At 43.2% G+C, this 27,500-nt stretch overlaps 1 protein-coding gene across 2 annotated transcripts in view; it reads right to left on the bottom strand.

The window, feature by feature from the left end:
* LOC147011086 (kelch-like protein 5) overlaps positions 1-27,500 on the bottom strand; it is a 125,885-nt gene that overhangs the window by 859 nt on the left and 97,526 nt on the right. The window contains exons 5-10 of one of the 2 annotated variants that reach the window (XM_085858663.1): positions 26,246-26,458; positions 25,836-26,022; positions 25,499-25,723; positions 23,176-23,338; positions 17,509-17,721; positions 99-273 (exon numbers count right to left, since the gene is read on the bottom strand). In XM_085858663.1, coding sequence (XP_085714789.1) covers positions 99-273; positions 17,509-17,721; positions 23,176-23,338; positions 25,499-25,723; positions 25,836-26,022; positions 26,246-26,458 — 1,176 coding nt within the window. The remainder of the gene's footprint in view (positions 1-98; positions 274-17,508; positions 17,722-23,175; positions 23,339-25,498; positions 25,724-25,835; positions 26,023-26,245; positions 26,459-27,500) is intronic. The other variant, XM_085858664.1, reaches the window with a different exon arrangement.

The raw sequence follows: 27,500 nt of genomic DNA, 5'->3' as shown, positions 1-27,500 counted from the left end.
GCAAACAAACGATGGTGAGTTCCCTTGTCTACATGAAAGCAAAGATACATTTTCCCTTGTCTATTTAAATAAAAGTCATAAAGGACAACATCACACACCTGGACCCACTCATCGGCCACTGTGTCGTAGGCCTCAACACGTTCCAAATAGGCTTGCCCATCGTAGCCACCCACAGCATAGAGTCGACCACCCAGCAGGCATGCGGCCACGGCATCCCTGGCCAATCCCATCGGAGCGACCTTGCTCCAGCTGTCCGTCTTTGGGTTGTACCTGCTGGCCCAAGATCCAGGATAGGGTCAGTCACACGAAACGTCACTCTGCACTCAGTATGCACACTTGAAAGACACCTTCGGATGACAACCTCGTTGTATAAAAGATGTTGTAGCATTTACCACCGTTATGGAATTTTTTGTTTTGAAAGTTGTATAAAAATAAATACTGCCACCTGCTATGCTCATAATTACTTCCACCACAAAGGTGGACAGAGGATAGTTTCCACTGCTGTTTCTCTATCTGTGAGCAGCATATCTCAAATATACCATCAGAGATGGGGAATCCCCCGCCATTGAATGAAAAAAGTCATACATATTCTAGATAATGAGGGAGGTGAATTGGAAACAAGACACCATTTGGTCATCATCTCGAAAAAGTTCCCCAGGGGTGAGGAACGTAGTAACTAAAAATAATTGAAATCAGATAAGTGGTTTTCCATTTGTTACAAAAAACATTTTTTTCAAGATGGCCGCCCCAGTCGGCCATCTTGGATCCGGCCACGCCCAAAATCAATAGGGTTCTTCCTTTTCAGGTGGTACATGTGTGACCCAAATTTTAAATCGATATGGCGAACAGTTTATGAGTTATCACACTCACAGCTATAAATGTTGACGCCCGGACGGACGGACAGACGGACGGACGGACAGCCGGCCGACCTGGGTGACAAAAATATCCCCCTTCCGCCACGCGGCAGGGGATAAAAAGTAATGGACGGATTCGCACGAAAACTCGGTGAACAGCTTGGCTGTGTGACAAGGACGAAACAATTCGATTTTAGTGAAGATCCAGATCCGGATACAAGAATAATTTTCAGTGATTCTTGACCATTGCGGGATAGGACCAAAAACGATATACAGTATCGCACAATATCTCAAAAAGGTTATGGACGGATTTGGACGAAACTTAGTGGATAGGTTGGGAGTGTAACAAGAACCAATTGATGCGATTTTGGTGAAGATCCGGATTCAAGGAGTTTTTTTAATTTTCAAAAGTGATTCTTAACAATTGAGAGATGGGGCCAAAAACGATATATAGCATGATATTTCAAAAAGTTGTGAAGAAGTTATGACAAAACTAGGTGGATGAGTTGGTTACGTGACAAGAACAAGCCGATTAGATTTTGGTTAAGCTCCGGGTCCAGATCCGGCCTATCAGTGGGATACAAAACGTAAATTGTTCAGCTTGGCGGAGGTATGCATGCGCTTTACCGAGTGTCGTTCGAGTTATATGTGCTTTAAGATTACTTGTAAATTTATAATTGCTTGCAAAATTTACATGCATGGTTGTAAAATGGAAAACAACAAACTACATTGTAATTTAGCAGAGCTTACAAGCAATGTTGTAAAGTTTTACAATCCTGACTTGACCTGACTAGACAATTTCAATAAATTACAGGACAAAAGCCTTTCTCATCCTGGTCTGTGCTATATTTTCTACTCTACGACTGACATTGTACTCTACCAGGAACACTTTCAATTTCGTCTCTCCACCTAATCTTTGTTGGTCTTCCTCTACCTCTTTCTGGTCCTCTGGTTTGGCAGTTTGCAATATTCTTGTCATCCGTGAGCAATCCGTTATTCTTGATCACATGTCCCACCCAGTACCTTTTCAGTTTTGTGGTTGTGACCAGAATGCCATTTCATCTGGTCTTCTGTCTGTTCCATCGGCTTCTCTTCCCGGTCTAGGTTGTTGAGCTTCTGTTCTCTGTCTGATCGAATCTTTATCCATCTCCAATCTTATTTACGTGACAGTAATCAACTTCTCTCCTTAACTGCGGTGACTCATTTTAATTCCCTTCTTGTTTTTTTTTTTTTTAAACAGGATCTAAGGATCATAGTGGAGCTGCCACACACGCATCTCACACACATGGACATACAAATGAGCACACGAGACACAACATAGGACTGTTCGACGAGACAAACATAGCCACTAAAGGCCCTGTCACACCTTGACGATTTAGCCAACGTATGCCTGAAGTATGCAAAATTGGCTAAAACGTCGGCACACGTCGAATACGTTAAGAGCACGCTGAAAAACACTGCCATACGTCGTAGTACGCTGGCTTTCATCGTTGTACTTTGCGGTTGTCCTCAAATTTTACGACGTATGCCAGCGTATGACTCACACGTTCCGCTACGCTGGCCATAAGTTGTAGGCACGTTATGCGATCGTTGACACACTTTACTTGTAAGTTACTCATAAGTCGAAACACGTCGAGGTAATGATTAGCGTACCCGAAACTTATTTATAACGTACGAGTAACGTGCTGTAGGCACGTTACATTATCGTTGCACACACGTCGAAGCACCTTATGTCACGTCCAATTGCCTCTTCAGTTTGCTCATGTCTTATTCTTAGTTCCTCCTCTGTGAATATTTTCTGTTTGAGGATATTGTCACGTCGACGTCGAAACTTAAAAGCAAATGTCCGAATATATTTTAAAGTTCGTGATAGACAACAAAAACAACAACAACTTCACATATTTCGTCACGTGCCTTCAGGAGAAAAAAAGAAAATGTGCCTTGACGGAGAAAATAAGTTTCGGGTATGCTAAACATTACCTCGACATGTTTCGACTTATGAGTAACTTACAAGGAACTTGTGTCGACGTGTGTCAACGATCGAATATCGTGCCTACAACTTATTCCCAGCGTAGCGGAACGTGTGAGCCATACGGCGAGTACGTCGTAAAATTTTCAGCATGCTTGAAATTTCACGACGTACTAGACGTACCACGAAATATGACAGCGTACCTCATTGTTTTTCAGCATGCTCTTAACGTATACACAACTTACCCATACCCTATTCGACGTGTGCCAGCGTTTTAGACACATTTTTCATAGGTCGGCATACGCTGGCTAAATCGTCAAGGTGTGACTGCGATGTTGACACTTCCAATTCTCAGGCGGTTATGATTTAAATCGGCGTGCGGCAGGTTTTTAACAGGCTACGCCACGTGATCGTCGGCGATACGTGCAGCGCGCTATGCCTAAGTTAAACTATCGTTGGGCATAGGTTGTGAACGCCGACAACAGGCTAAGCATTCGTTGGTATAAGTTATCTAAAGACAACGAAACGTTCTGTGCCCGTTACTAATATGTTATGCATACGACCAACATGTTATGAATACGCCCAAAACATTTTAAAAAAACATCAAAATTTCAGCGTACGCCAACGTTTTACATACATTTTTATACGTTGCCATTGCTGGCTAAATCGTCAAGGTGTGACAGCGCCTTAAGCTTGGTGGAAGTGCCGTGACTTTGCAGGGCACTCTGGGTGCCAGCGACGTCACAACAATGGAGTCACCTTTCTCACCACACTTAGTGGGGCATTTCCGAAGGAGGAAACTCCTCCTCCTCATGAATGCCAACCTTCTTTTCTTCGATAAGTTCTTGCTCATATCTGAAAACTTTTCCCTGAAATTATTTTCCTCATCAAGTTCTTGGTCATATCTAATCACTTGTTCTTGTGGGATCGTTTTCATTTTCTTTGTTATTGCTGAGGTTGTCTTTTATTGCCTTTGTTCGTTGTGGTTATCTGTTATTTCATCCGGATGTCGCGATCTGTTGTTCATATCACTTTGGTATTCTGTTTTTCGTTCTTGCAATTGAGTATTATTGATTTTTACTTGAATGTTTCTCATTCTTCTTGCTCTAATCTTAGTTTAAATGCTACTTTCATCCTCACCAGTCAGTGGACACTGCTGGCATTGCAATGGTATCTCACTTTCATGTGTTGCTTGATACCTGTTGTTAACCAAAATGAGATCTCAACTTTTGTTGCTCCATTTGGGTCTTATCCATTCTGATTTTCTGCATTTCTTCTTTTAAAAGGAGTTCATAACATAAAAAAAATTGTGACTTCTCCTTTTCAGCTTCCTCTTTTGTTTCTTTCGCTAACATTTCCAACTTCTTCATGGTTTTCGTAAACACGTTTACACTGAAGTCACCGATGATGACTACATATTTAGATGGCTTCGTATTGAGAAAATCCTCCACATGGTGTTAAATTTCCTCCACTTCTTCCTCATGACCTGGGGTGTAGACTTGAATGATTTTCAAATGACATTTTCTCATCAACATTGCTGGTCCAGCTGTTCCTGGTTTTGTTTTTGGAATCATTGGAACACAGAAACTACAGCACCGTGGCAAAGGTGCATTCCCATCACTGTATAGTTTCCAAGCTCTTCGTCAAAAAATTGACTAACTGTTGTAAACTAATACAAACGTCTTATTTAATGCTGCTTACATTAATTTATTGTAAGATAAGGCTGTGGAGATTCGACATTTTCTCTGGACAGTAAGCCAATACTGCTTGCTCCCCCTCCCCCGATACTGATTTGAATGCCAACTTCAATCAGCACTGACACCTTACACAAACAGGAACAAATACATAATTGAAAAGAGTGTGTGTGTGTGTGTGTGTGTGTGTGTGTGTGTGTGTGTGTGTGTGTGTGTGTGTGTGTGTGTGTGTGTGTGTGTGTGTGTGTGTGTGTGTGTGTGTGTGTGTGTGTGTGTGTGTGTGTGTGTACATCTGAAAATAGCCCCATGGGGGATTGACGGTATTTCCCCAACAGGCAGGTTGAAAATGAGGGATAAGGGGGAAGGGGTCATGGCCTCCCTTCCTGGAGTGGTGCGGTCATGGGGAGCACAACTTAAGTTAATCACATGGTCCTTACATTTCATGAAAAATCGGGTCTGCATCTGGCCATCAATTTCTGAGAAGATTTTAAAATAAATTACCTTAACTTGAGGCAAAACCCCCATTTTCAAGCTCTTGGCGGGACAGATTCGGATGAGGGAGCACAACCCCATGAGACCTTACCGTTCTGATGCATCGTACCAAATTTGGTCCATATCGGTTGGGTAGTTTGTGAGATGTTTTCGTCAAATCCGATGTACGTATGGACGGCTGGACACCGGGACCCACTTGATCTTATTTCGAAGAAATAACCTTAAAATTGTTGAAAAAAAAATACAAGTTCCAGCTATAATTTAATCTATCTTTTGTGCAACCCACACTTCTAAGTTGGTCTATCCATATATATATAATGGGAAGTCGATCTAGTCTTCCCTTATTATCAGTATTTCTGTCAATATGTTTGTATGTCTGTTCGGTCCAGTGCTCCATTAATACAATGGCGATTTCGATGAAACTTGGTTGGTAGGTTCATACCATGACCAAGTTGTGTGCAAATGAGAACCGTTGCTATGGACCCATTCGTTGCCTAGCAACGGACCTTTGAAATTTTCAAAAAAATCTCAAAAATTTGTTTTTTCGAAAATCAAAAATCGGGCCACGGGCGACTGGGCAGTACATTCAGCCATATTGTCAAAAATTTCCAGCCGGATCCTATGAAAACTGTCGGCGAAGATAGACTTTGAATGAACCCTGGTCGAAAACAATAAAAAAACGAAGTTCGTTATATCTCAGAGACTATGAGCCAGATATACATGAAACTGGTATGGTAGGTTCATGGTATGTTCTAGTTATGTGTGAGGAAGAATCGTTGCTATGGACGCTTTTGTTGGCGAGTAACGGCTGAAAAACGACTAAATTCGACTTGATCGACTACCCATGTCCGCCTACCGGCTTGTATATATATATATATATATATATATATATATATATATATATATATATATATATATATATATATATATATATATTTTTTTTTTACCTTCGCATTCTGCGAAAGGTTATGTTTTGGTCAGCGTGTATTTATTTATTTATTTATTTATTTATTTGTAATCTTGTGATTCGTATAACTCAAAAAGTATTAAACCCAATTGCATGAAATTTGGTGGGATGATTGGTTATTAGCCAGGAAGCATTCGATTAGATTTTGGGATCGTTCGGGTCAAAGGTCAAGGTCAAGGTCACGAAAAGGTCAAAATCGTCTTTTTACGATAACACGGTCAATTTTTATTCAATTTGCATGCAACTAACGCCAAAATGTTCAGTATTCAACGCCTCATCTTGTGATATGTAATATGACACAATGACGCCCATAATCTTGTTACCGGTTAGGGGTCAAAGGTCAGGGGGGTCACGACCTTGAAAAATATGCGGTTTTTGTCATAACGCGGTCAATTCTTGTCCGCTTTACATGAACCCAGCACCAAAATGTTCAGAATTTAATGCCCAATCTTGTGACACAATGACGTCATAACACATGTCACCGGTTGGGGTAAAATGTCGGGGGGGGGTCACGCCCTTGAAAAATATGCGGTTTTCCACATAACTCAGTCAATTCTTATTCGATTTGCATGAAACCAGCATCAAACGAGATTACCTTCTCTTGTTGAAACGTTGTATTCACCGAGCTTGCGAGTGAAGACTCGCCAAAACGACGTGAGTTGATTGTTGTTTAGTCCGTAGCCCCCGAAAGTCGGGGGGGGGTCATGACATTATAGCTATGTGGTTTGTGTCATAAGACCATTCATATGAAACCAGTTCCCCACACTCATACCAAGAACAAAAAAAGTAGTGGCGGCGAAGGTATGCGCTCTATGAGTGCCCGTTCTAGTTATATGTATATATTTATGTATGTTCTTCTTTCGGCTGCTCCAGTTAGGGGTCGCCACAGCGGATCATTCGTTATGATCCACATACTGATTTGGCGCAGGTTTTACGCCGGATGCCCTTCCTGACGTGACCCTGGTCGCCTCTTACGACACAGGGATAAGGATTGGGTTTCGCCATGATTATGGGCTGCCCTACACCCTCTCATAGCGCGGCCCAGCACAGAGCGCCCGTCCTCAAGCGATCCTCCAACCCAAGCCTCCGAGTAGTCGGATTACAGGCGCACGCCATTACACCCGATGTATATATGTATATATATATATATGTATATATATATATATATATATATATATATATATATATATATATATATATATATATATATATATATATATATATATATATATATATATATATATATATATATATATATATATATATATATATATATATATATATATATTGCTGTTGTTCTTCTTTTGGCCGCTCCCGTTAGGGGTCGCCACAGCGGATCATCCGTTATGATCCGCATACTGATTTGGCACAGGTTTTATGTCGGATGCCCTTCCTGACACGACCCTGGTCGCCTCTTACGACACAGGGATAAGGATTGGGTTTCGCCATGATTCTGGGCTGCCCTACACCTTCTCATAGCACTGCCAAGCGCAGAGCTCCCGTCCTAAAGCGATCCTCCAACCCAGCCTCCGAGTAGCCGGATTACAGGCGCACGCAACTACGCCCGGTATATATATATATATATATATATATATATATATATATATATATATATATATATATATATATATATATATATATATATATATATATATATATATATATATATATATATATATTCACAATCATCTGATCGAGAAAACTCAGGTCCACCTTTCAATTGCTTGCCACTCAATTTTACCCACGTCGCTACACTAGCAGTCACAGTTCCTGCTCGTGTGGTGCCCACACCAGGAATCGAACCATTAGACCATGTGGGTCATATACATACATACATCCATATATATATATATATATATATGTATATATAATTTTTTTTTATACATACTAGCAGGGGTACCCGGCGTTTCCGGGCAACACTGGGTCCTTCCTCTTACCCCACCCATTCCCGTTCCTCTGTTAGTTACCAAGTCTAGTTGCTTGTGTTCAGTTTCAACCTTCTCGTGGAGCACTCACAAAGTGCTTTAAGCAGTCAAGCAAGCACTCAATGCAAAACAGGTGATACGGTACAGCTGGCTTGACAAGCACCAGCTAGCTGCTTGGTAACTGAACACACCCCTGGACATCTCGACAGCATCCAGTACATAAAAAAACGCCTACAAAAGGATAGTTTTTTCATTGAAGATTTTAAATATTAATCATGACTATTTTTGTTGTTATGAAAACATACCTTGGTCAGTTTGAGAACGTCCATAAACGCAGAGGTGATGTTGAGTGTACGAAAGTAGATCTCTCAGGAATTTCCCTGGCGACCTCCTGATTAATTAATTATGGACACAAGTATTTCACGACCAAGCCAATGTTAATGTTTATTTATTTGTTATCATATTTGTATTACATGTACATCAGTTTGTTTATAAGCCTTGAAAAGTCAAGCAAAAACCGAAAGTTTTTTTTCTTTCATGAAAGAACACGATTTTCTTTCCTCTGCAGTTTGAGAACGTACCTTCATTGGGCGGTGTATATTATTGGGACCGCTGCCGCGATCGCTGCAAACAAAACATGCATTACCTCGTTTGACTTGGAATCAAAATGTTCCTTTGTTTCCTCAAAACAGTACCTTTATTTAATGATAGAAGACGCATTGGTACAGCATAAGTCTATAAACAATCAGAGCAATGTAGAGCGAAAAAGATGGCGGCGATTTCTGGACGGCTGGAGGGAAAGGAGTGGCCTTGCTAATGGCTGGTGCTTGTGATGCTGGGAATAGAGGGGAAGGCATGGCCTGTAGAACGGGCGGCGCTTATAATCACCCACACACAGATCCACACATCCATTCACCTACAGGCATGAACTCAGCTTTTTATATGAGACCAGACGACCCGTGAACCCATTGTGTTCCCGTTGTGACAGCGGTTGATTTAAAAAAAATCATTTCAAAAAAACAAACAAGATAGCTCCAGCGATCTATGCCGTTGAGGTTGTTTGCAGTGATCAAATACTCCCGAAGAGTACTTGACTGAATCGGGAATTTATTTTTTTCATTATTTTTAACGAAACTTGATATTGCGTGTCAATGTGAAAAAAAAACAGAGAAAAGAAAGTCAAAGAAATTATTGCGCGTAATCTTCTAAACACAATTTTATTTATTTTCTGAACACGGAAGTATTAGATCAAAATGGTGATGTTTATTTTATGCTTAAAAATAAATCGTTATTTGTCTATACTAAATGTTTGAGATTTTTAAATAAATCATTTCAAGAAAAAAAAGATAGCTCCAGCGAACTATACCGCTAAGGTTGATTGCATTGATCAAATTCTCCCGAAGAGTATTTGACTGAATCGGGAATTGTTTTTTAAATAATTTTTTTCATTGCGCGATTTGAATGAAACGTACTGCACACTGCAGGAGAATGGTGAGTAAGGTGGCCCTAAAATTTTTGCGCTATCATGTACCGTTTTGGCTGTATTTCAGGAACATACATACATACATACATACATACTTACATATATATACAAGATGAGAGTTTTAGTAATATACTAGATGACCTGTGAACTTGTTGGGTTCCTATTATGACAGTGGTTGATAAAAAAAAATCATTTCAAAAAAAGATAGCTCCAGCGAACTATACCGCTGAGGTTGTTTGCATTGATCAAATAATCCTGAAGAGGACTTGACTGAATGGGGAATTAATTTTTTTAAATAATTTTTCTTGTTGCCAGATTTGAACGAAACTTGATACTGCACACCACAGGAGAATGGTAAAGTAAGATGGTCCTAAAATTTTGCGATATCGTGTACCGTTTTGGCTGTATTTCAGAAACATAATACATACATACATACATACATACATACATACATACATACATACATACATACATACAAGATGAGAGTTTTAGTAATATATAGATATAAGGTGTGGCATTTATATGTGAGATATTATCAGATATGCCAACTTTTGGAAATCAGAATTAGGGAGGATTTGCAACCGACACCAAATAATGTGCGCGAAGCGCACATCTCGAGCGCGGAGTGCTCGACCCTTGCGGCGGGGTCCAGGGCCCGCCTTAGGGCCCTGGAAGCTCTGGGGTTCTAGACGCTCTCTAGTGCCCTCTGAATCCTATTTTGGAGCATTTAACATGTTAAGAATTCCCACTTTTTGAACAAAAAAAGGGGAAAATTGTGCACTTTTTAATGTTACATGTATGTTAATATTAGTAAGCTAGGGGACAATCAAAGATTAACAAAAAGCACAAAAGAAGCAATATTTTTCTTACCTTACTGGCTGGTACTACTGCTGCTTGCTTTTTCCATGGCAGCTTTGCTGAGTGACAGCTGTGTGGCTCTATTAGCCCTTCTGATTATGTCTTTGCTGTATTCTCTCTGGTAGCAAGGGGTGCGATGAGCTAGTTTTTCAATTAAGAGAGCTTCCAGGGTTTTGACACTCAAATTGGGACGAAATTCAGTATGATTCTTCCGTACAAGACTGAGTGCCCGCTCACATGATGCGTTCGAATGAGGAATGACCAAGATTCCCTTCATCACTTTGCTCAAATTAGGATACTTCTTGGCACCAGTGCAGGGATCTGTGAGCTGTGAAATCCGATGCCACTGCTCATCCACTCTCACTGTCTCAGTAGCAATTGTAGCTATGGAGGCGTCTGCCTGGTAGTGAGCGAATTCACTCTCAAGACTGTCTATGTCACTATCACCGCCACTGAACAGACAGGGGAATTTCTTGATGAAAAACTCCACACAGTCAAACCCCACTTCTTGGTGTAGCTTAACATCCAGCACCTGAGCATGCTTGGCTAATTCATCACCTAGCGGCCAGGTTTTGAAGATGTAATTGCAGGCTTTCACATAATATGAGCGAACTGCACTGAAGAAACCTTGGATGTCTGACTCACTCAGAGTGAAGGTGGATTTCTTGAGACTCCTTTGTTCCCTTATATACAGTTTGGCATCGTTCCGAATCATGAGGTCCTCATCATTCTTCTGATGATTTCTGTCAGAGAAGGGTACATTTACCAGAGCAACCGATGACACCGATGGTTTCAAAAACCGTACGAAGATATCTTTCAGAAGACCATTCAATTCTCCGTGCAGGAGATGAATACAGGGTTCGTCTCTTTGGAGCAGAAGATTCCCCTTCTCAAAAAGCTTGTTAGCATATCGAAGGAAGAAACAATAGAGTTTTGTTTGTGGAGACAAGAACATCCTGTTGACACGTTTTTCTCTAGATTCCTGCACAGTGTTTGAGGAAGATGCGCTTTTAGTTGTAGAACTCGTAGTACACTTAGCCGCAGGGCGATCACACTTGCGTTTACTGCCAGCAGAAGAGGTCAGACTCGTAGTACCAGATCCAATTTTACGTTTGAGGAGAGAGCTTGAGGTAGGTGCAGCCAAGGAAGAAGACCTCTGATTCGAAGGTTTTGCTGAGCTTCTATCAAGTGATTTGGCAAAAGCAGAACTTAACTTGGGTCCTTCTTTGCCTGTAGATGGGACTATCACAGTCTTTCTCGACTCTGAAGGAATCTGCTTTGTAGATGAACGTGATGAAGGGCCGGTGATGGTACCTGCTCTCAGCATTGGTTTTGGTGCTGTCCCTGCTGTCTTCTTCGCAGCAGATACTGCAGTGGTAGTGGTGAATGCTGCTCCACTAGTGCTTGATCCTGCAGTGCCAGTACTGGCAGTAGATACAGTGCCGTCCTTCTTGCTCGTTGTTAGAGTCTTGGCTACAGTTGGTTGCATTTTTCTTCGTACTTCTTCTTTGAAGAAGAGGCGAAGTGGCTCCCACTGTTCAATCAGCCTGTCTAGGCACTGACCAAGGGACAGCCACCTTGTTGCGACATGCTTCAGAATCTTGTGTGTCGGGGCATCACAGAGTTCTTGCAGTGCTTTCACTCCTTTGACGCGTTTACTACTTTTGTCCAAGCAGTAGTAAATATCGATGAGAAAGTCATCAAATTCAATGGGTAAGGCCTGAGCCGCCTTCTTGGCCGTATTGTGCATCATATGGCAAGGGCATCCCATGATGTAGCACTCTGGATTTTGTTTGTGGATATAAGCAGCGACTCCTTTGTGCTTGCCCACCATGACAGAGGCATTATCAGCACAAAAGGAAACACAATTTCCCCACGGAATTTTCCTGTCACTGAACTCATGATCAAGCAGTTTGAAAATGTTTTCTCCAGTGGAATCTTGTTTGCACGCAGGCAAACTTAGCAAACCTTGCTTCACAATCCCAGCACTGTTGTCATAGTACGAAATCAGGACAGGATATAGCTGGGCCTCACCACTGTCATTGCTACCGTCTGTAGCTAGGCTAAATGGAGCTAGTCTAGCAATATCGGCAATAGATGAAGCAGTAACACTTGACAACTCACCAATTATTGCTGAAGTTTTTGTTCTTGCACATCCATACTTTGAAGCAACTTTTGAATCTGGAAACATCTTTTGAAATAGAGGTCCAGCATGATCTGAGACTGATATGGGCAAGTTATGTTCCACAATAAATCCACTAAAGAGAAGTTCCGCTCGGGTAACATCCTCTTCCTCGCTTGTCCCTTGTTTGGTGAAATAATTCAGAAGTGTACCGGTACTCGTGCTCGAAGATCTCTCCTTTGCAATGTCTGTGTGCCGTTTGCTTCCAACGTGCTTCCGAATATCATCGCGACCTCCGTGCTCAACTGAAATATCAACGCTGCATACTGTACAATACGCATGATGAATTCCTCTTTCAGACTTTCGAATACACGGGTATTGGAGACTGTATTCGGTCTTGTACTTCTGAGACCATTTCTTGGTCTTCGTAGCTTCTTTTCTGCCATTTCGTAATCAACATCGAGGGCTTGAAGCATCGGTAACTTCGAAGTCGATGTTCCACAGCTGCAGCGCGACTCGTAGAACTCTAGCGGCTGTTAAACACCGCACGGTGGTCGCGACCGCCGGGCTGGTACGGGGCCCAGCTGCATGCAGTGAGCGTATCGCATGCATATACACTGTGCATACATACCGCATGCACTGTATTGCACACATACCGCATGCACTAAATCTCAGTGCATGATCGCATAAGCGAGATCCAGACCCAATGTTTCGCTGCTCCTCATTTGAATTTGCAATTTTTTACGTACAATTTGGTAGCAGCGAACGTTATGGAGTTACCACATGCTATACGTAGCAGACGATGCTTTTCATTCAATTCTCATACTAGTACATTCTGATTAGTGAACAGTGCAAAAATATCAAAATTTCGGGAGGATAAGGATAGTGATCGTAAGGGCGGGAGTTTGGGTGAATTTTCGGAAGCCTCCCGATGAAATCGGGAGGGTTGGCATCTGTGTATTATATGTGACAAAATATAAGGTATACATTTTAAAGAAATATCTACATAATTAATGATTTCTTTTTGTGCATTACAAGTGAAGTCCTGAAGATTTGAATGATGGATCATTTTGATATGCCAATGCAGACATAATTTTTAGAACTCTGTATTGAATTAGGCTCTGTTATTTCAACTCGGCGAGCATTCAGGTGGGAATTTCCATGCAGAAATGCCCCGTGTCAGAGCAACAGTTCCTCCTTCCTCAAAAATTTTCATGAAGATGGTAGTATTCGTCCATCCAAGCACATGAGATGTAGTACAGTGAGGACAGAAGAGACAATCACTGAAGTCATCACATCTATTGATAATGACATTAAAAGCAGTAATGAACAACGTCCTGGTTGTACGTAGAGAGTGCATCAATTGTAATGGACAGCATTTATAAAATATGTGAGTTTTAAGAAGTGTAGCTAGGTTGTGTAAACTGCTATGACGTCAGACGATCTCTCCCACATCTGTACTTCACCTTAGTTTCCTAAAAAGCATGATTTACTTTGTTCCGTCTTGTTTTATTACAGAAATAGGCATGCCGGATATTAATGTCACACCATATCATGGAGTATGACAGCATTCCATATAAAGGGATGATACGGGGAAAAAAATGGCCACCCATTCAAATGTGTACACAATGATACACTCATAAACCCTTAAATGTGTGAAGTCATCAGCAATTAAAAGCCATAACTTATATTCTCGAGCCGGATCTCGAGTCGCTCGTTGATTGGCCGAATGCGCATCCGGATCTTCACCAGAATCTAATCAATTCATCATTTTCGCACACCAAACATGTCCACCAGTGGTATATTGATTTAAACTTGTGTTCTTATTACACCAAATGCATCTGTGTTATTGTATGAAGTGAATAAAGACAAAATTAACCAGAGAGTTGGTGTCAAATCCACCCAATGCCCACCTATTTAAACATTTATCGTTTTTAGCTCGCCTGTTCGAAGAACAGAGAGCGAGAGCGATACCCCCTGCGTGAGCGTGAGCATGAAAATGTTAAAGTTTTTGGTGCATGTTATTTCCTTTCTAATGTTTTTATCTACCACACTATTTTTTACTGATTACAATATTCAAATACATATATTGCTTTAAAATTATTTGGATCAGACTTCACTGCAATGCTTTATAAAAAATATTATTAGACTAGTCTTTTAAAAACGATAAATGTATAAACAGGCGAGCATTGGGTGGCTTTGACACCAACTCTCTGGTTAAAAGACTAGTCTAATAATATTTTTTATAAAGCATGCAGTGGTCTGATCCAAATAATTTTAAAGCAATATATGTATTTGTATATTGTAATCAGTAAAAAATAGTGTAGTACATAAAAACATTAGAAAGGAAATAACTTGCACCAAAAACTTTAACATTTTCACGCTGACGCTGACGCTCACGCTCACGCCGGGGGTATTGCTATAGCTCTTTGTTCTTCGAACAGGCGAGCTAAAAAATCCACTCCCACTTTGCAGTCCATAAGTTAGGATTCCAAAGATTATGAATGGATTACACTATTAACAAATGTATTTCACAACCTCTTCATTCAGATGCCACTGATGTTTTCATGCATTTTGCATGCGCAAAATGCAAAAAAAAAACTCCCACATGCCAGTACCCTCAATTTCATAAAACTTCAGATTGAATGATTCATGCGGTCGCTGATTCATTTGCTGCAGATGTTTGATAATTGTGGAGTCCTGAATATTCCATCAGGGGGGCTGGTGATGATTCTTGACTGGGGGGGTGGGGGGGGTGGGGGTGGCAGAGGTTCACTAGCTGTGTATTCAAGGTCATGCGAGATCAACTGCTCCATGAGATGATCAATATCTTCCGTCCATGGCATCGAGCAATTGTCAGTCCACTGCACATAGTGTAAAAATCCACTTTAGTTCAAGCACTGGCGTCAGCGTAAGGGATCAAACAGTAACAGGATACATGAATTTGGTTTGAGGTCCAGATGGCCATGAACAGATTCACAATTGATCTCGTGACACCACAGAGCCTGGCTGGAATATTGGTGAGATTACTGGCAGCTCTGAAATTGGGCACCTGTCTTATAGCCTACACTGACAAATGTCGGTTCCATCTGTCTACCAATGATTAACATGCTCACGTCGGGTGGACCCCCGACAATGTTTTGTACAATGCAAGCAACACCATCAAGTATGATCACTTTTTAAGACGGTCATTCATGGTCTGGGGGTTGCATCTTTATGGGTGGCCAAACAGTCCTCATAATGCTTCCGAGGGGTGAATTGATAGCAAGGTGATACAGTGACACGGTCCTGTCTTGCATTTTCCTGATGCCATTGGACCAGACTTCATTTTGTGCAAAATAACGCTCAATACTCAACTGTCAGAATGGTCATGGAGCTTCTTGCATAGCAAGCCATAGAAGTTATGGAGTGGTCAAAAAGACCTCATACTTTTTATGATCTAAGGCTACTCTGCCGACTGTGATCTTAAGCTCATGTAAGAGCTTGTGCATACATCACCTGCAGGACAAAGACCTTCGTAGACATCAGTGTTCTTTAACATGTTTTCGAAGGACATTAGTAGAAAATAAACAAACACATATGGGGCATTACATTTAAATCAAGGTTCCGTGCATCATGAACCAGGGGATCGGAACACTAACAGGCCGTCCTATCCAATACTTTAATCTCATAGAACATCTTTCGGACATTCTAGGACATCGTGTTCATCGTCATAACCCTCCGGATGACCTAGGGAAAGACAGGCGCAAACTGAAGAACAGAATGGGATCCCACGCAGCATCATTCGGCATCTGATCAAGAGTATGCCAGTTTCGCATAGACCGCATCAATATCGAATGAGCTCACACTCGATGCCAACACATTTGGTAGCATCTGTTTCAGCTGTCAAGAGAATACCATGTGACCATCCATCCATACAACTTCATTTCCATAACCTACTCTTTACCTTCCAAGTTCCCAACAATGGGTGCTAATGAACATGGTGTATTTTTGCCTCGAATTATTGCGATTAAATTGCATTTCCATGAAATACTTGAAGTTGCTTGGTGTCACTTCTTGTTTGACAAGGTACCAGCTTTGGTGGCATAATCATGAACGGTCAGCAGTCTGGGAGGTCAGTGCTTCAAACATTCGGCCGAGTCATATGAAATAACTTTTAAACACGGTACGTGCTGCTTCCTTGCTTAACACATGATTCAAAAAGGATAGAGCACGGACAAGCAACCATAAGTTGGTAATAACAGCACAGACTTTGATGGGCCTAATGGCCTCCTCCTGTGTCGAAGTTCCTTGAAAGGGAACTCATGTTATATTTTAAGGTGTTACCACTTTGATTATTGTGTGGTATGCTATAGAAGCAAAGACAAGAGGATGCAAAACAAGAGCGAGAATTGCTTTGCAATACAAGTCTCCTACCGGTCACAATCAATGCTCATCCCTTTATTTGGGCAGTCTATAATGGTGCGTTCGGTGCCGAAAATAATAAAAACAACCCGATGTACAAAGCAAAAACATGCATATGGCTTATGTGCTCATACAATACATCGTGATTATATACCTGGGTTCATTCCAATTTGCACTGGGCATTGGACTAACACCCAGGCCTAAGGCCTGAGGCCTGACCTGTGTTGTTGTTTCATATAGAATGACGGCGCGTGATGTTAATTGGTGTGGAATCAGACCAGCTATCCAACCAATGGGTGTAAAGCAGAGGGGTGGAGTCAGGGCAGCTGAACACTGACCCATGTATAATATGTGATATCTTCAAAGTCTAAAAATGGCAAAACTGTGTGAAAAATTGACAAAACATGCTAAAACTCGAACCTGTTCTGTAACATATCAAAATTAAACCATGTACCAAGTGTCAGTTTGATATATTAAAGGTTATGGGGGGGGGGGATCTGAAAAACCACAGGTGGGATGGATGGACGAACAGCAAACCCACAGTCCCCTCTGGTGAAACCGGTAAATAAAATGAATAAGTAACTTTATTTAGTCTGGCTAAAAAACAGTTAATAAGCAAAAGAAAAACGCCAGATACAAAATCTCACCACTGAAACCACAAAGTATCAACAACCAAAGGGAAAAGGATGAAAAGAAAATCAGAAAAGACAAAATGATAAATGTGCAGTGGGAGTTAAGACCTTTCCACAGAAGCAAGGAGACGAGAGGCGTGGTTGGCCGTGGGGGCATCATGGCCTCCCACAGCATACAAGAAGCCATTGCAGGCGGCAAGGCCCACACCTCCACGGCGCGAGGACAGAGGCGCACACGGGCTCCAGGAGTTGGTGTGAGGGTCAAAGCGCTCTACAGAGCTCAGACAAGAACTCCCATCTCGTCCACCAGCAGCATAAAGTCTGCAGGTAGCAAAGACAAGAAAGTAGATAGATTTTCTGCGAGCAAGACAGATAATGGCAAAGCATCTTATCTCGGATGATGTATTGACTGTGTAAGTAAGTAATCAGAAGTCCCTCTCTGATGCTGTGGCCCAAGGATTAATTGCACTGAGATTTAAGTGGCAGAATCTTGGACTAAATGACCTGGAACAAAACACTTAATTTTTTTAATCTCTCCACCTGTGGAAATGGTATGTAATCTTTTTTCATCTGGTCATTATTCAGCTCAATTCAAAGACGAATTTCATTAGTGAACATTATTCGCCTCACGTAATGGTAAGCAGAATGCCATTTAACATTTTGTGGAACCAATGCTGTAATTGTCATGCTCATGATGTCACTCCGAGGTGGCCCAACCGATTTAGAGATGTCTTCTACAATTCCAGAGGGATGCACACTTGCCTCTGAGCAGTCTAGCCTGGGTTTGAATCTCGGCCCGAGTGACAAACTGTCATCCTGGTGTCTCACTGAAAGGGCAAGGCATTGGTGTGTGCACTGTCCCTTGGATGGATGATCAACTGGTGTATTGTCTGCTGGCATTAGTTTGTGGATGTTCAAGATCCTATGATGTTCTTTGCAAAGAGTAGGCAAGCTCTTGTTGGCACCAACAAATTACAAATTTGTGCTCTAACCTACAGAGGCGCCGGATAAGTGGCACAGCAGCACCCCCAGCCATTGATGCTACTCACAGCCATGTGCTGCACACGAAAGAAGAACAATAATTGGAGAGGGAGATTTATATTGCACTGTTGGAGTGGAATGCAAAAGTCGGTGTACTGTACATTGGCAAATATGTTGTGAAGATAGATCAGCATGTATCTTTGGGTTGTTTTTTTAATGAAGACTTCACCAGCACAAGTACGCACGCAGCTAAGACCCTGTTGTCATGAAATAGCACACACATGTCCAATGTTTGCATTAGACATAACATATGGTACATGGCATGTTGTGGGATGGAAATACTGGTCATCGTGGTCCCATATGACACAGAACATGTTTCATACGACATATTAGGTGAAAATGGAACCTTCAATGCGTAGTAATCTCTTTATTCTATCAGATCAGGTCAGGCCAGGCCATATTAGATCTGTGACTTGCTACAGGTACCATGTGAACCTGTACGAACCTGTTTCATGTTCGGGTTGTCAGCGACTAAACCGTCTCCCCCACCAAGTTTCCTGGTGAGGAGGGTGTATGATATGGACATCCAGCAGTATTAAAAATAAAACCTGGCAAAGAGTGTAGGAGCTCCTTGTGAGCCAAAGACCATCCATATCTAGTGCCCAACTGTTTCTGTGGATGTCCTCCTGCAGTCATGGTACTTTTTTAGGACGGTGGCAGGATTTGTACTCAGGCCACCATAAAACACTTCATTCCGCAAAACCCATGAACGCAAAGAAAACTGAAAACCCATTCTGTGGAAGAATCTCCTGTGCTGCTACCCTCAGCAGATGACGGAATTGGGCAAACCCTTCGGAGCCCCCATTATTTGGTGATAGGAGGAAATGCACGTGGTAAACTTATTGGATCATTGCGGTGGTGTGTGGTGGAGTGGTGCTGAGTTGTCGTCCGCCAGACATTGGTAAATTTGGGTAACCTGAGGCGGTACCTTCAGATGGGTGCCTAGAATATCCTATCCCTAGGAAAGGATGATCACCGGTCTCTGTTATCATCTGAGCACCAGCGTTTGACCATCGGTATTGCAGCACTTTCTGAGGTTCGGAGAACGGACAGTGGCAAGATCATGTCGGGTGGTTACACCAACTATTGGTCTGGTCGATCTAATGGATAGCCCAAGGAGTTCCTGTAGCTGTGTCCAATAAGCTGACTCTAGTGATAACTGAGGTAACACCGGTCAACTAGCGTATTATGAGATTAAGGATTCGTCACTCCTTGGGTGTCGTTTCCCTGGTCTCTGGATATGCTCCAACTGAGGCGAGTGATCTCACCGTGAAGGACACATTCTATATCGCACTCAAGTCTGTGGTTGATCAGTGCCCCAGGCGAGATACTCTTCTGGTCTTGGGGGATTTTAATGCATCGACTGGAACTGATAGGGATGGTTATGAGACATATTTTGGTTCCCATGGACCTGAAATTGTAAACCAAAATAGCACTAAGTTCCTTGAGTTTCCAAGAAGTCGTGGACTTAGGGTGCTGGTTCATGATTTCAGCGCCCACAAGCTCATCGCTGGATTTGGTATTCAAGTTCGGTCAGGTATGGGAGCACGCAGTGCATCGCTGCTTCCACTTTCCGCTGGTACTCTAGGGGCCTCCGTCTGGTCATCCCTCAGGCAGCTGCCTGTCCCATCCCCTTCTCCTTGAAATGCTCATCAACGTGCTGCAACTACGAGGCACGTGGTCAGCCAATTGGCCCCCTCCACTCACGAGGGTTCCTCGCTGAGATAATCTGATGAGCAGGATCAGCGTCAGGAAGACGAGCCATGTGTCCAGACAGCCACAGCTGATGCTCACGGACGATGCAGGTAACAAATCTCATTTGAGTCTCTCTCAGAAAGTCCAACCAGCGATAGCCCAGGATTCGCCGAAGAGATGTGGTACCAAAGGAATTAAGTCTCCCTCTCAGATTCCTGGTCAGAGTCCAAGTCTCACATCCGTAGAGCAAGACTGGAAGCACAAAGGACGTGAAGACTTGGGCTTTCATCCTGCTACACTGACAGCACCACACCGCATGATCCAGTGAATCCATGACTCCCCAGGCCTGATCTTGACATATATTGACCTCTGGCTCACAGCCACCAGAGACAACAATATCACTGCGAGTAAGTAAATCTCTCCGTGACCTCAATATCCTCACCATAAACAGGTCCAGACAAGATAGCAGCATCCTAGACGTCGTTGAAAACCTGGATCTTAGTTTTGACCCAGGAAACCTGTAATCTCAGCGGCCCTGACTCCTCCTTCAGCACCTCAAGGGCCCCAAAAGGATGTCCAGAGTCTAAGCAAAGATGACTGAATCACCTGCGAAATCAAGGTCAGAGATCTTGATATTCCAAAACGATGCACCGCAGCTTGATCTCTCCGACATCCTTCCCAGAATCCAGGCCATACATGTGTTGAACAGTTTGGGGGGCAGTACACAGCCCTGATGAACTCCAGTAACAACGGGAAATAAGTTGGAGATGGTATCACCACATCTCACAGCACTCTCAATACCAGAGTATAGTTCAGACATCAGATTGATCAGGTTTGGTGACACGCCACAAAGACCAACAATCCTCCAGGGGGCATCCCGATCCACTGAATCAAACGCTTTGCAGAGATCAACATAGGCTGCGAGCAGTCCCTGTCAAAACTCTCATCTGCTTTCGGTGAGGATCCGAAGAGCAAGGACACGGTCAATTGTTGACCTCTTTGGTGTAAAGCCTGACTGCTCTAGGTGCTGGTGCTCAAGCAGATGGGGGTGAACCCTATCAATAATTATTCGAGCAAAGACCTTGCTCGGCAAGGGTCAAGTGATTCTTGTCCTGCTTACAGGAGAATTTGTGTGTTGCTTTCCCGCAAGTCCATTCCTTGGTGTACTGCAGTGAGAGCGGAGGGTGGTGGGCTCTTGACAGAGGAGTCTGAAGTGAATATCCGCTGGGCCGGTTACTTCAACAGCTGTTCCCGGCTGACCCACCAGCTGTTGAGGCGGCTGCTGTTGTTACTATTCCTATTGCTGACCCTCCAATCAACTGCGATCCACCTTTCTTTGTGAAAACAGAAGGCTTAGGTGAACCGATTGAAGCTCCTGGATCTGTGGCATCCATGTTGAACTTGTCAAGGCTGGTGGAAATGCTGTACTTGTGTCACTGCATGCAATTCTGTGCTCTGTTTGGAACACAGGAATCATCCCAAGGCCTTGTTGTCCCTCTCTGGAAAGTGAATGTAATCACCAAGACCGCAGCAAATACTGAGAGATGATGCTGCTCTCAGTGCCGGGCAAGGTCTTTGCTCGGATAATTATTGATGGGGTTCGCCACCATCTGCTTGAGCACCAGTGCCTAGAGCAGTCAGGCTTTACACCAAAGAGGTCAACAATTGACCGCATCCTTGCTCTTTGGGTCTCACCGAATGCACACGAGAGTTTCGGCAGGGGCTGTTTGCAGCCTATTTTGATCTCTGCACAACGATCGATTAAATTAATCGGGTTGTCCTCTGGAGGATTCTCTGTACAAGTGGGGTGCCACCAAAACTGATCGATCTGATGTCTGAACTATACTCTGGTACTGAGAGTGCTGTGAGATGTGGTGGTTTCACCTTTGACTTATTTCCAGTTGTTAATGGAGTTCATCAGGGGTGTGTACTGGCCCCCATACTTTTCAGCGCTTGTATGGACAATATTCTGTGGAGGATGTCAGAGAGATCAAGCTACAGCACATCGTTTGGGAATGTCAAGATCTCTGAAGTTGATTTCGCAGATGATGCAGTCATCTTTGCGGACACTCTGGATTTCTACTTGGGGGCTGTCGAGACACTGAAAGAAGAGTTAGAACCACTGGAATTTTGGGTTTCCTGGGTCAAAACTAAGATCCAGGCTTTTAATAACATCTTGGAAGCTGACATCTTGTCTGTACCTGTTTGTGGTGAGGATGTTGAGGTCACAGAGAGATTCACTTACCATGGCATTGATATCCATGTCTCTGTTGGCTGTGAGCCAAAGGTCAATAGATTCTTGGTCGGGCCTGGGGAGTCATGGGTTCACTGGATCATGGGGTGTGGCGTTGTTGGTACCTGTGCAGGAGGACAAAAGTCCGAGTGTTCAGGTCCTTGGTACTTCCAGTCTTGCTCTACGGATGTGAGACTTGGACTCTGACCAGGGATATGAGATGGAGACTTAACTCCTTCAGTACCAGGTCTCTTCAGAGAATCCTTGGCTCTCGCTGGTCACACATTGTGTCCAACGAGCGGTTGCTGAGAGAGACTCAGATGAGATTTGTAACCTGTATAGTCTTTGAGTGTCAGCTGCGGCTGTATGGACATGTGACTCATTCTCCTGCTGCTGATCCTGCTCACCAGATTCTCTCAGCAAAGGAGCTTCATGAGTGGAGGAGGCCAACGGCCGACCACGTGCCTCATGGTTGCAGCAGGTTGATCGGCATCTCAAGGAGATGGGAATCGGTCAGGGATATGTCTGGGGGATGGCCAGACGGGAGCCCCTGCCATACTGGCAGAAAGTGGACGCAGCAACATGCTGCTTCGGCACATGTTCGCATACCTGATATAACTGATCCGAATCTCTTAACTCTACTTCCTTCAGCTTGCCTCTTCCAGTACAGTGTGATCATACAAAATACTTTAAATATTCTAAGCTTTTAAGTTTTATCGATGAATCATGAGTTGGAAATTTTGAGTCTTGACTTGATCAGTATGGATCAGTACTGGGTGAAATTTAGACCACAATGTACCACATACTTGCCATTGAGCACCGACACCCCCACGGTGCTTCGTGCAGCAGCCATATTGGCAACATAACGCCAGCGACGGGTCTGAGGGTCCCAACGCTCCACGGTACACAAATAACTCCATCCGTCATGACCACCAATTGCATACATGGGGCCCTCCAGCACCGCCACACCTCAGGGAGCCACAGGAAGAAAAAGTGCATGGGTGCATGGTTAAATACATGAACATCATTAGCCGGTATTTAAAATAAACAGTATTTTCAAATCTTAAAAATTGGGGAGGAAGAATAATCCTTAATGCACACTCAAATAATGGCAATTCAAGCAGTGAGCAAACCTGAAAAAATCACAACAAAGCTGTGAATGCGAGCATATAGAGGAAAAGGAGAAGATGAAAAGGAGGGGAGGGGAGAGTTTGGAAGGAACATTTGCTTACATTAACCTCCAGGTTATCCACCTGTTATTTTGCTGAACACTTCTGACATTTACAAACAAGAGCATCTCCTGGAAGTGTAACACCACCAAGAAGTGACTCTGCACATATCTTGAGCCTTCAATACAGCCTTCAATACCTTGCTCTCCAAGCCAATGACATCCAAGGCCAATTCCACTCTTTGCTTACAGACTTACTCCACTCTCATAGCCAACGTTTGGCTCTCAAAGGAATCCTTTCATTTCCTCTCCCCTGTTAAGACTGGAGTACCCCAAGGCAGTGTTCTGAGTGCAGTTCTATTCCTATTTTTCATCAACAATCTATTTGACTCTGGAATATACCCCTCATCTCTCTGCTGATAACTACACCCTCTGTCATGACATCCTCATCCTTCAGATAGGTGGGCAGCAGCCTGTTCTCTCTCTGTGGACCTTCATATAATCACAAGCTGGTCAAACACTTGGAATATGTCTTTCAATCCTGACAAATCTCACACTTTCTCTCACTCTCTGAAAGGACCATCTGGAAAACCCTCCCATCTACTTTCTTAACAATCCTCTTGAATAAGTAAAGCTATGATCTTTCTTTGGCAACCCACACTTCTAAGTTGGCCTCCAAAGCCAGTGGCTGACTCGGCATCCTCCATCATGCAAAGTCCTTCCTCAGCACACCTGTCTTATCCAGACAAGGCCTTCATCCGCAGCTTGATGTAGTCCTGCTATCCCCTCTAGGCAGGCACCCCTGCCTCACACATTGCTCAGTTTGATACCATGGAAACCAAGGCCTTCAGGATAATTAAAATTTCCCATGATGAAGCTGAGTCTATGGCCCTATCACTTCACCATCACAGACAGGTCGATGGTCTCTGTTTTCTACCACCTGCTTTCTGGTCTTGCACCTTCCGCTCTTTCCATGGTCCAGAATCATTGCTCACCTCCCCTCATTTGGTCCTCTTTTTCCTGTTTGTGGAACCAACTTCCACATTGTCTTCAATCTCGTTCTTCCCTCCAGGCTTTCAAGAGAGCTGTTCACCACCATCTTAGATCATTCCCCATCCAAAACAATAATCATTCCTGCCATTGTTAACCCTCCCCAAGCCCACCTCTTTCCAAGTTTCCACTTATTCCTTCTTGAGAGTTTGATTTGTGTATCCATGTTGTCCATCACGTGTGTCTCCCCCTTGCCCTCATTCTTTTCATAATAACAATGCTAAGTTATATAGCACACGGTAATAACTTAACATCCTCCACGTGCATTCTTCCCCACAGCCCTTGTTTCTCCAAGTCTCCCTCTATTTTGTCCCTCAACCCTTCTGTTGATGGGTTCTCCCCTCTCTTTCTACCATTCCATTTATTCTGTTACGTCCTGATCAGTTCTATTTCATAGCTCTTCGATGAGCCTCGACTTTGTATGAAAAAATTGTTTTGGACACGATGACCCAAGATGAAGACATGATACTGAAATCCCAGAGTTTGTGGGTTAAAATATGACTGAAGATTAAGGAATTTGATTTGCAGCTTCTGGAAATCAAGCAAACGTTACTATTATATTGTTTATTGAAACCAAACTGGCTCACCTATCCTCTTCCTGGAAGAAGTAATCCACCTGAGCTGATCTACAAGCCATGCTACTCCATATTTTAATTGCCTTAGACTTGGTAGGAGGCACTGAATGCTGTTTACAGCAAAATTAGCACCACCAAAAGGAATATGTGAAAGGCTGTTCGATGCAAATAATCAAAACTTGAAAAGAAAATTCTGCAGTTCAATTGGAAAGAGATATGTCTGGCCTTGGGAACTTAAACTAACACCCATTGAACCTGTTTATTGTTCAGTTTTTGTCAACACTCATCATATAGTGTTTGACCCATACATCCAGAGTTGAAGAAGGTTTCAAGTACCAAGACCGTGTCGGTGGGTTGACATGGCAGGCATTGAGGACCAGGAGCCACGGGCAGGGTCATAGCAGTCCACAGACCCAAGAGTTTTCAGACCCTCACGGCCACCCACTACATATAGGTGTCCAGAAATAACTGCAGTTCCAAACTGTAGCCGCCGGCCAGGCATGGCACCAGCCGGTAGCCATCGACCGGTACGCAGGTCAAAGCGCTCCATGGTACTGGGGCCTGGTATGACATATACAAACAGGTGTGAATGTGATCAAAGTGAGTATTATGGTAAGTGATTGTGAGCTGGAGTGTGCATAAGAGTATCTGCAATATGGTGCACACTTCACACCCTTCCCGGCGTCCATGCCGCCAACGGCAAACATCGCTCCAACAGTGGCAGCACGGGGGCGTGTCCGTGGACTTTGCAGCAACTGGCGCATCTCTGGGACCAGGTGGTACTTCATGGCCTCAAGAACAAGGCGTTGGCACTCCAACTCCTCCCGGAACAGAGGGTTTGTCTCCAACTCGGCCAGGAACTGGGGTGGACATAGATATGAATTTGAATGACAAAACTAGGAAATATTACCGTGACGACAAGACGAAGCATGTGCTATATCGCTCAATGGTGAAAAATGTTTACTCCAATTGAATGCATCTAACTGAGCATGCCAAGAAAGACATCCATTGTTCATTTTTGGGATTGGTGGCTTGTTAACACTTGTGTAAGGTAAGGCATTCGTGATGAGCTTTTGGCAGTACCTGTGGTGAGAGCAGAGGTAGTCGTACGTGAGCGAGGAGGCGAGCGAGTACGCGGCGGCGTGCCTCCAGGTCATGGCGTGTCCATGCCATGAGTGCATTGAAGATAGTCTCCTCATCAGGAACATTTATGTCATCACTGGATAGCAGCTGTTCTACTTCTGACGGAGGCAAAAGCATGAACTCCTGATGGCCAATTACTTCTGTGAAGTGGTCCTATAGTATAAGGGGAAATGGAAAGAGGGAGGAAAGAGATCTGTCCTTCGATGCACCAGACATCACCACCGACTTTTCGTATTCTAACCTACAGGGGGCACTGCAATCAGTGGCACAGTTACACTGCCAGCAAAAATGCGACGTGAAGCCGTGTGCTGTGAACGAAAGAATCCCAAATAATTATACGTTTTTTGTGTTTGTTTCTCTATCTGTCTATCCGAGGATTTTCTCTTGGACTACTCCACCAGGAAACATAAAACCATTTGATTGGAAGGGTCTGTATGTGGAGTTCCTTTCCATTACAAATGACTTTATATGTATTTTTTTAATCATTAAGTGAACTTAACTGCTGTTTTTACTAAAAAAAAATCACGAGATGATGCAATATTGCAAGATTGTGATTTTAGAGTTTTTATTATTTACTTTTAACATTGTTATTAACGAACAGAACAGGAACAAGGTAGGAACAACACAGGTAAGTTTTTAACCATTCAGGCATTCACATTCATGCTTGTGTCGTTTTGGACCATCATTTGTGCCTATCTCAATTCACATGTTTAATGCAAGTGCGAAAAGGATGTGATGCACCCTTTTTGAATTTCATTCTCAGGAGATGAAATTTTCATGTAACACGTGGATAATAAAAAAAAATGATTGAAATGAAATGATAGACTGAATAGCCTCCTCCTGCGCAAAGGTTCCTTGTGTTTCTTCATGTAACGCGAAGAAATGGGAGAACGTGAAGTGAAGAAATTCCATTCTCGGGGAGAACGAGAGTTGCTGGTTGGGGACAGAGAGTTGGGAGAGGGGGGGTTGAGGCTTTCAGAGAGGGGGAGGGGGTTAAGGATATGCGGTTTTGTGGGGCGGGTAGTTGAGGACTTGGGGTTGGGTGAGGAGGGGAGTTTGAGGACTTGGGGTTGGGTGAGGGGTGGTTAGGACTTGAGGATTAGGGGGAGAGTTGAGGATGAGGACTTGGATTTGGGAGGGGGGGGTCGTTGAGAACTAACGTCCACCGGCAGATGGGACACCCAACGAAACGTCC

This window comes from Eptatretus burgeri, chromosome 16 (genome assembly GCF_056783735.1).
Source record: "Eptatretus burgeri isolate ZD-2024b chromosome 16, Ebu_testis_v1, whole genome shotgun sequence".
NCBI classification, from domain to species: Eukaryota; Metazoa; Chordata; class Myxini; order Myxiniformes; family Myxinidae; genus Eptatretus; species Eptatretus burgeri.
The sequence above is the reverse complement of the archived record's forward strand: the minus strand, read 5'-3'. Positions and strand labels throughout refer to the sequence as shown.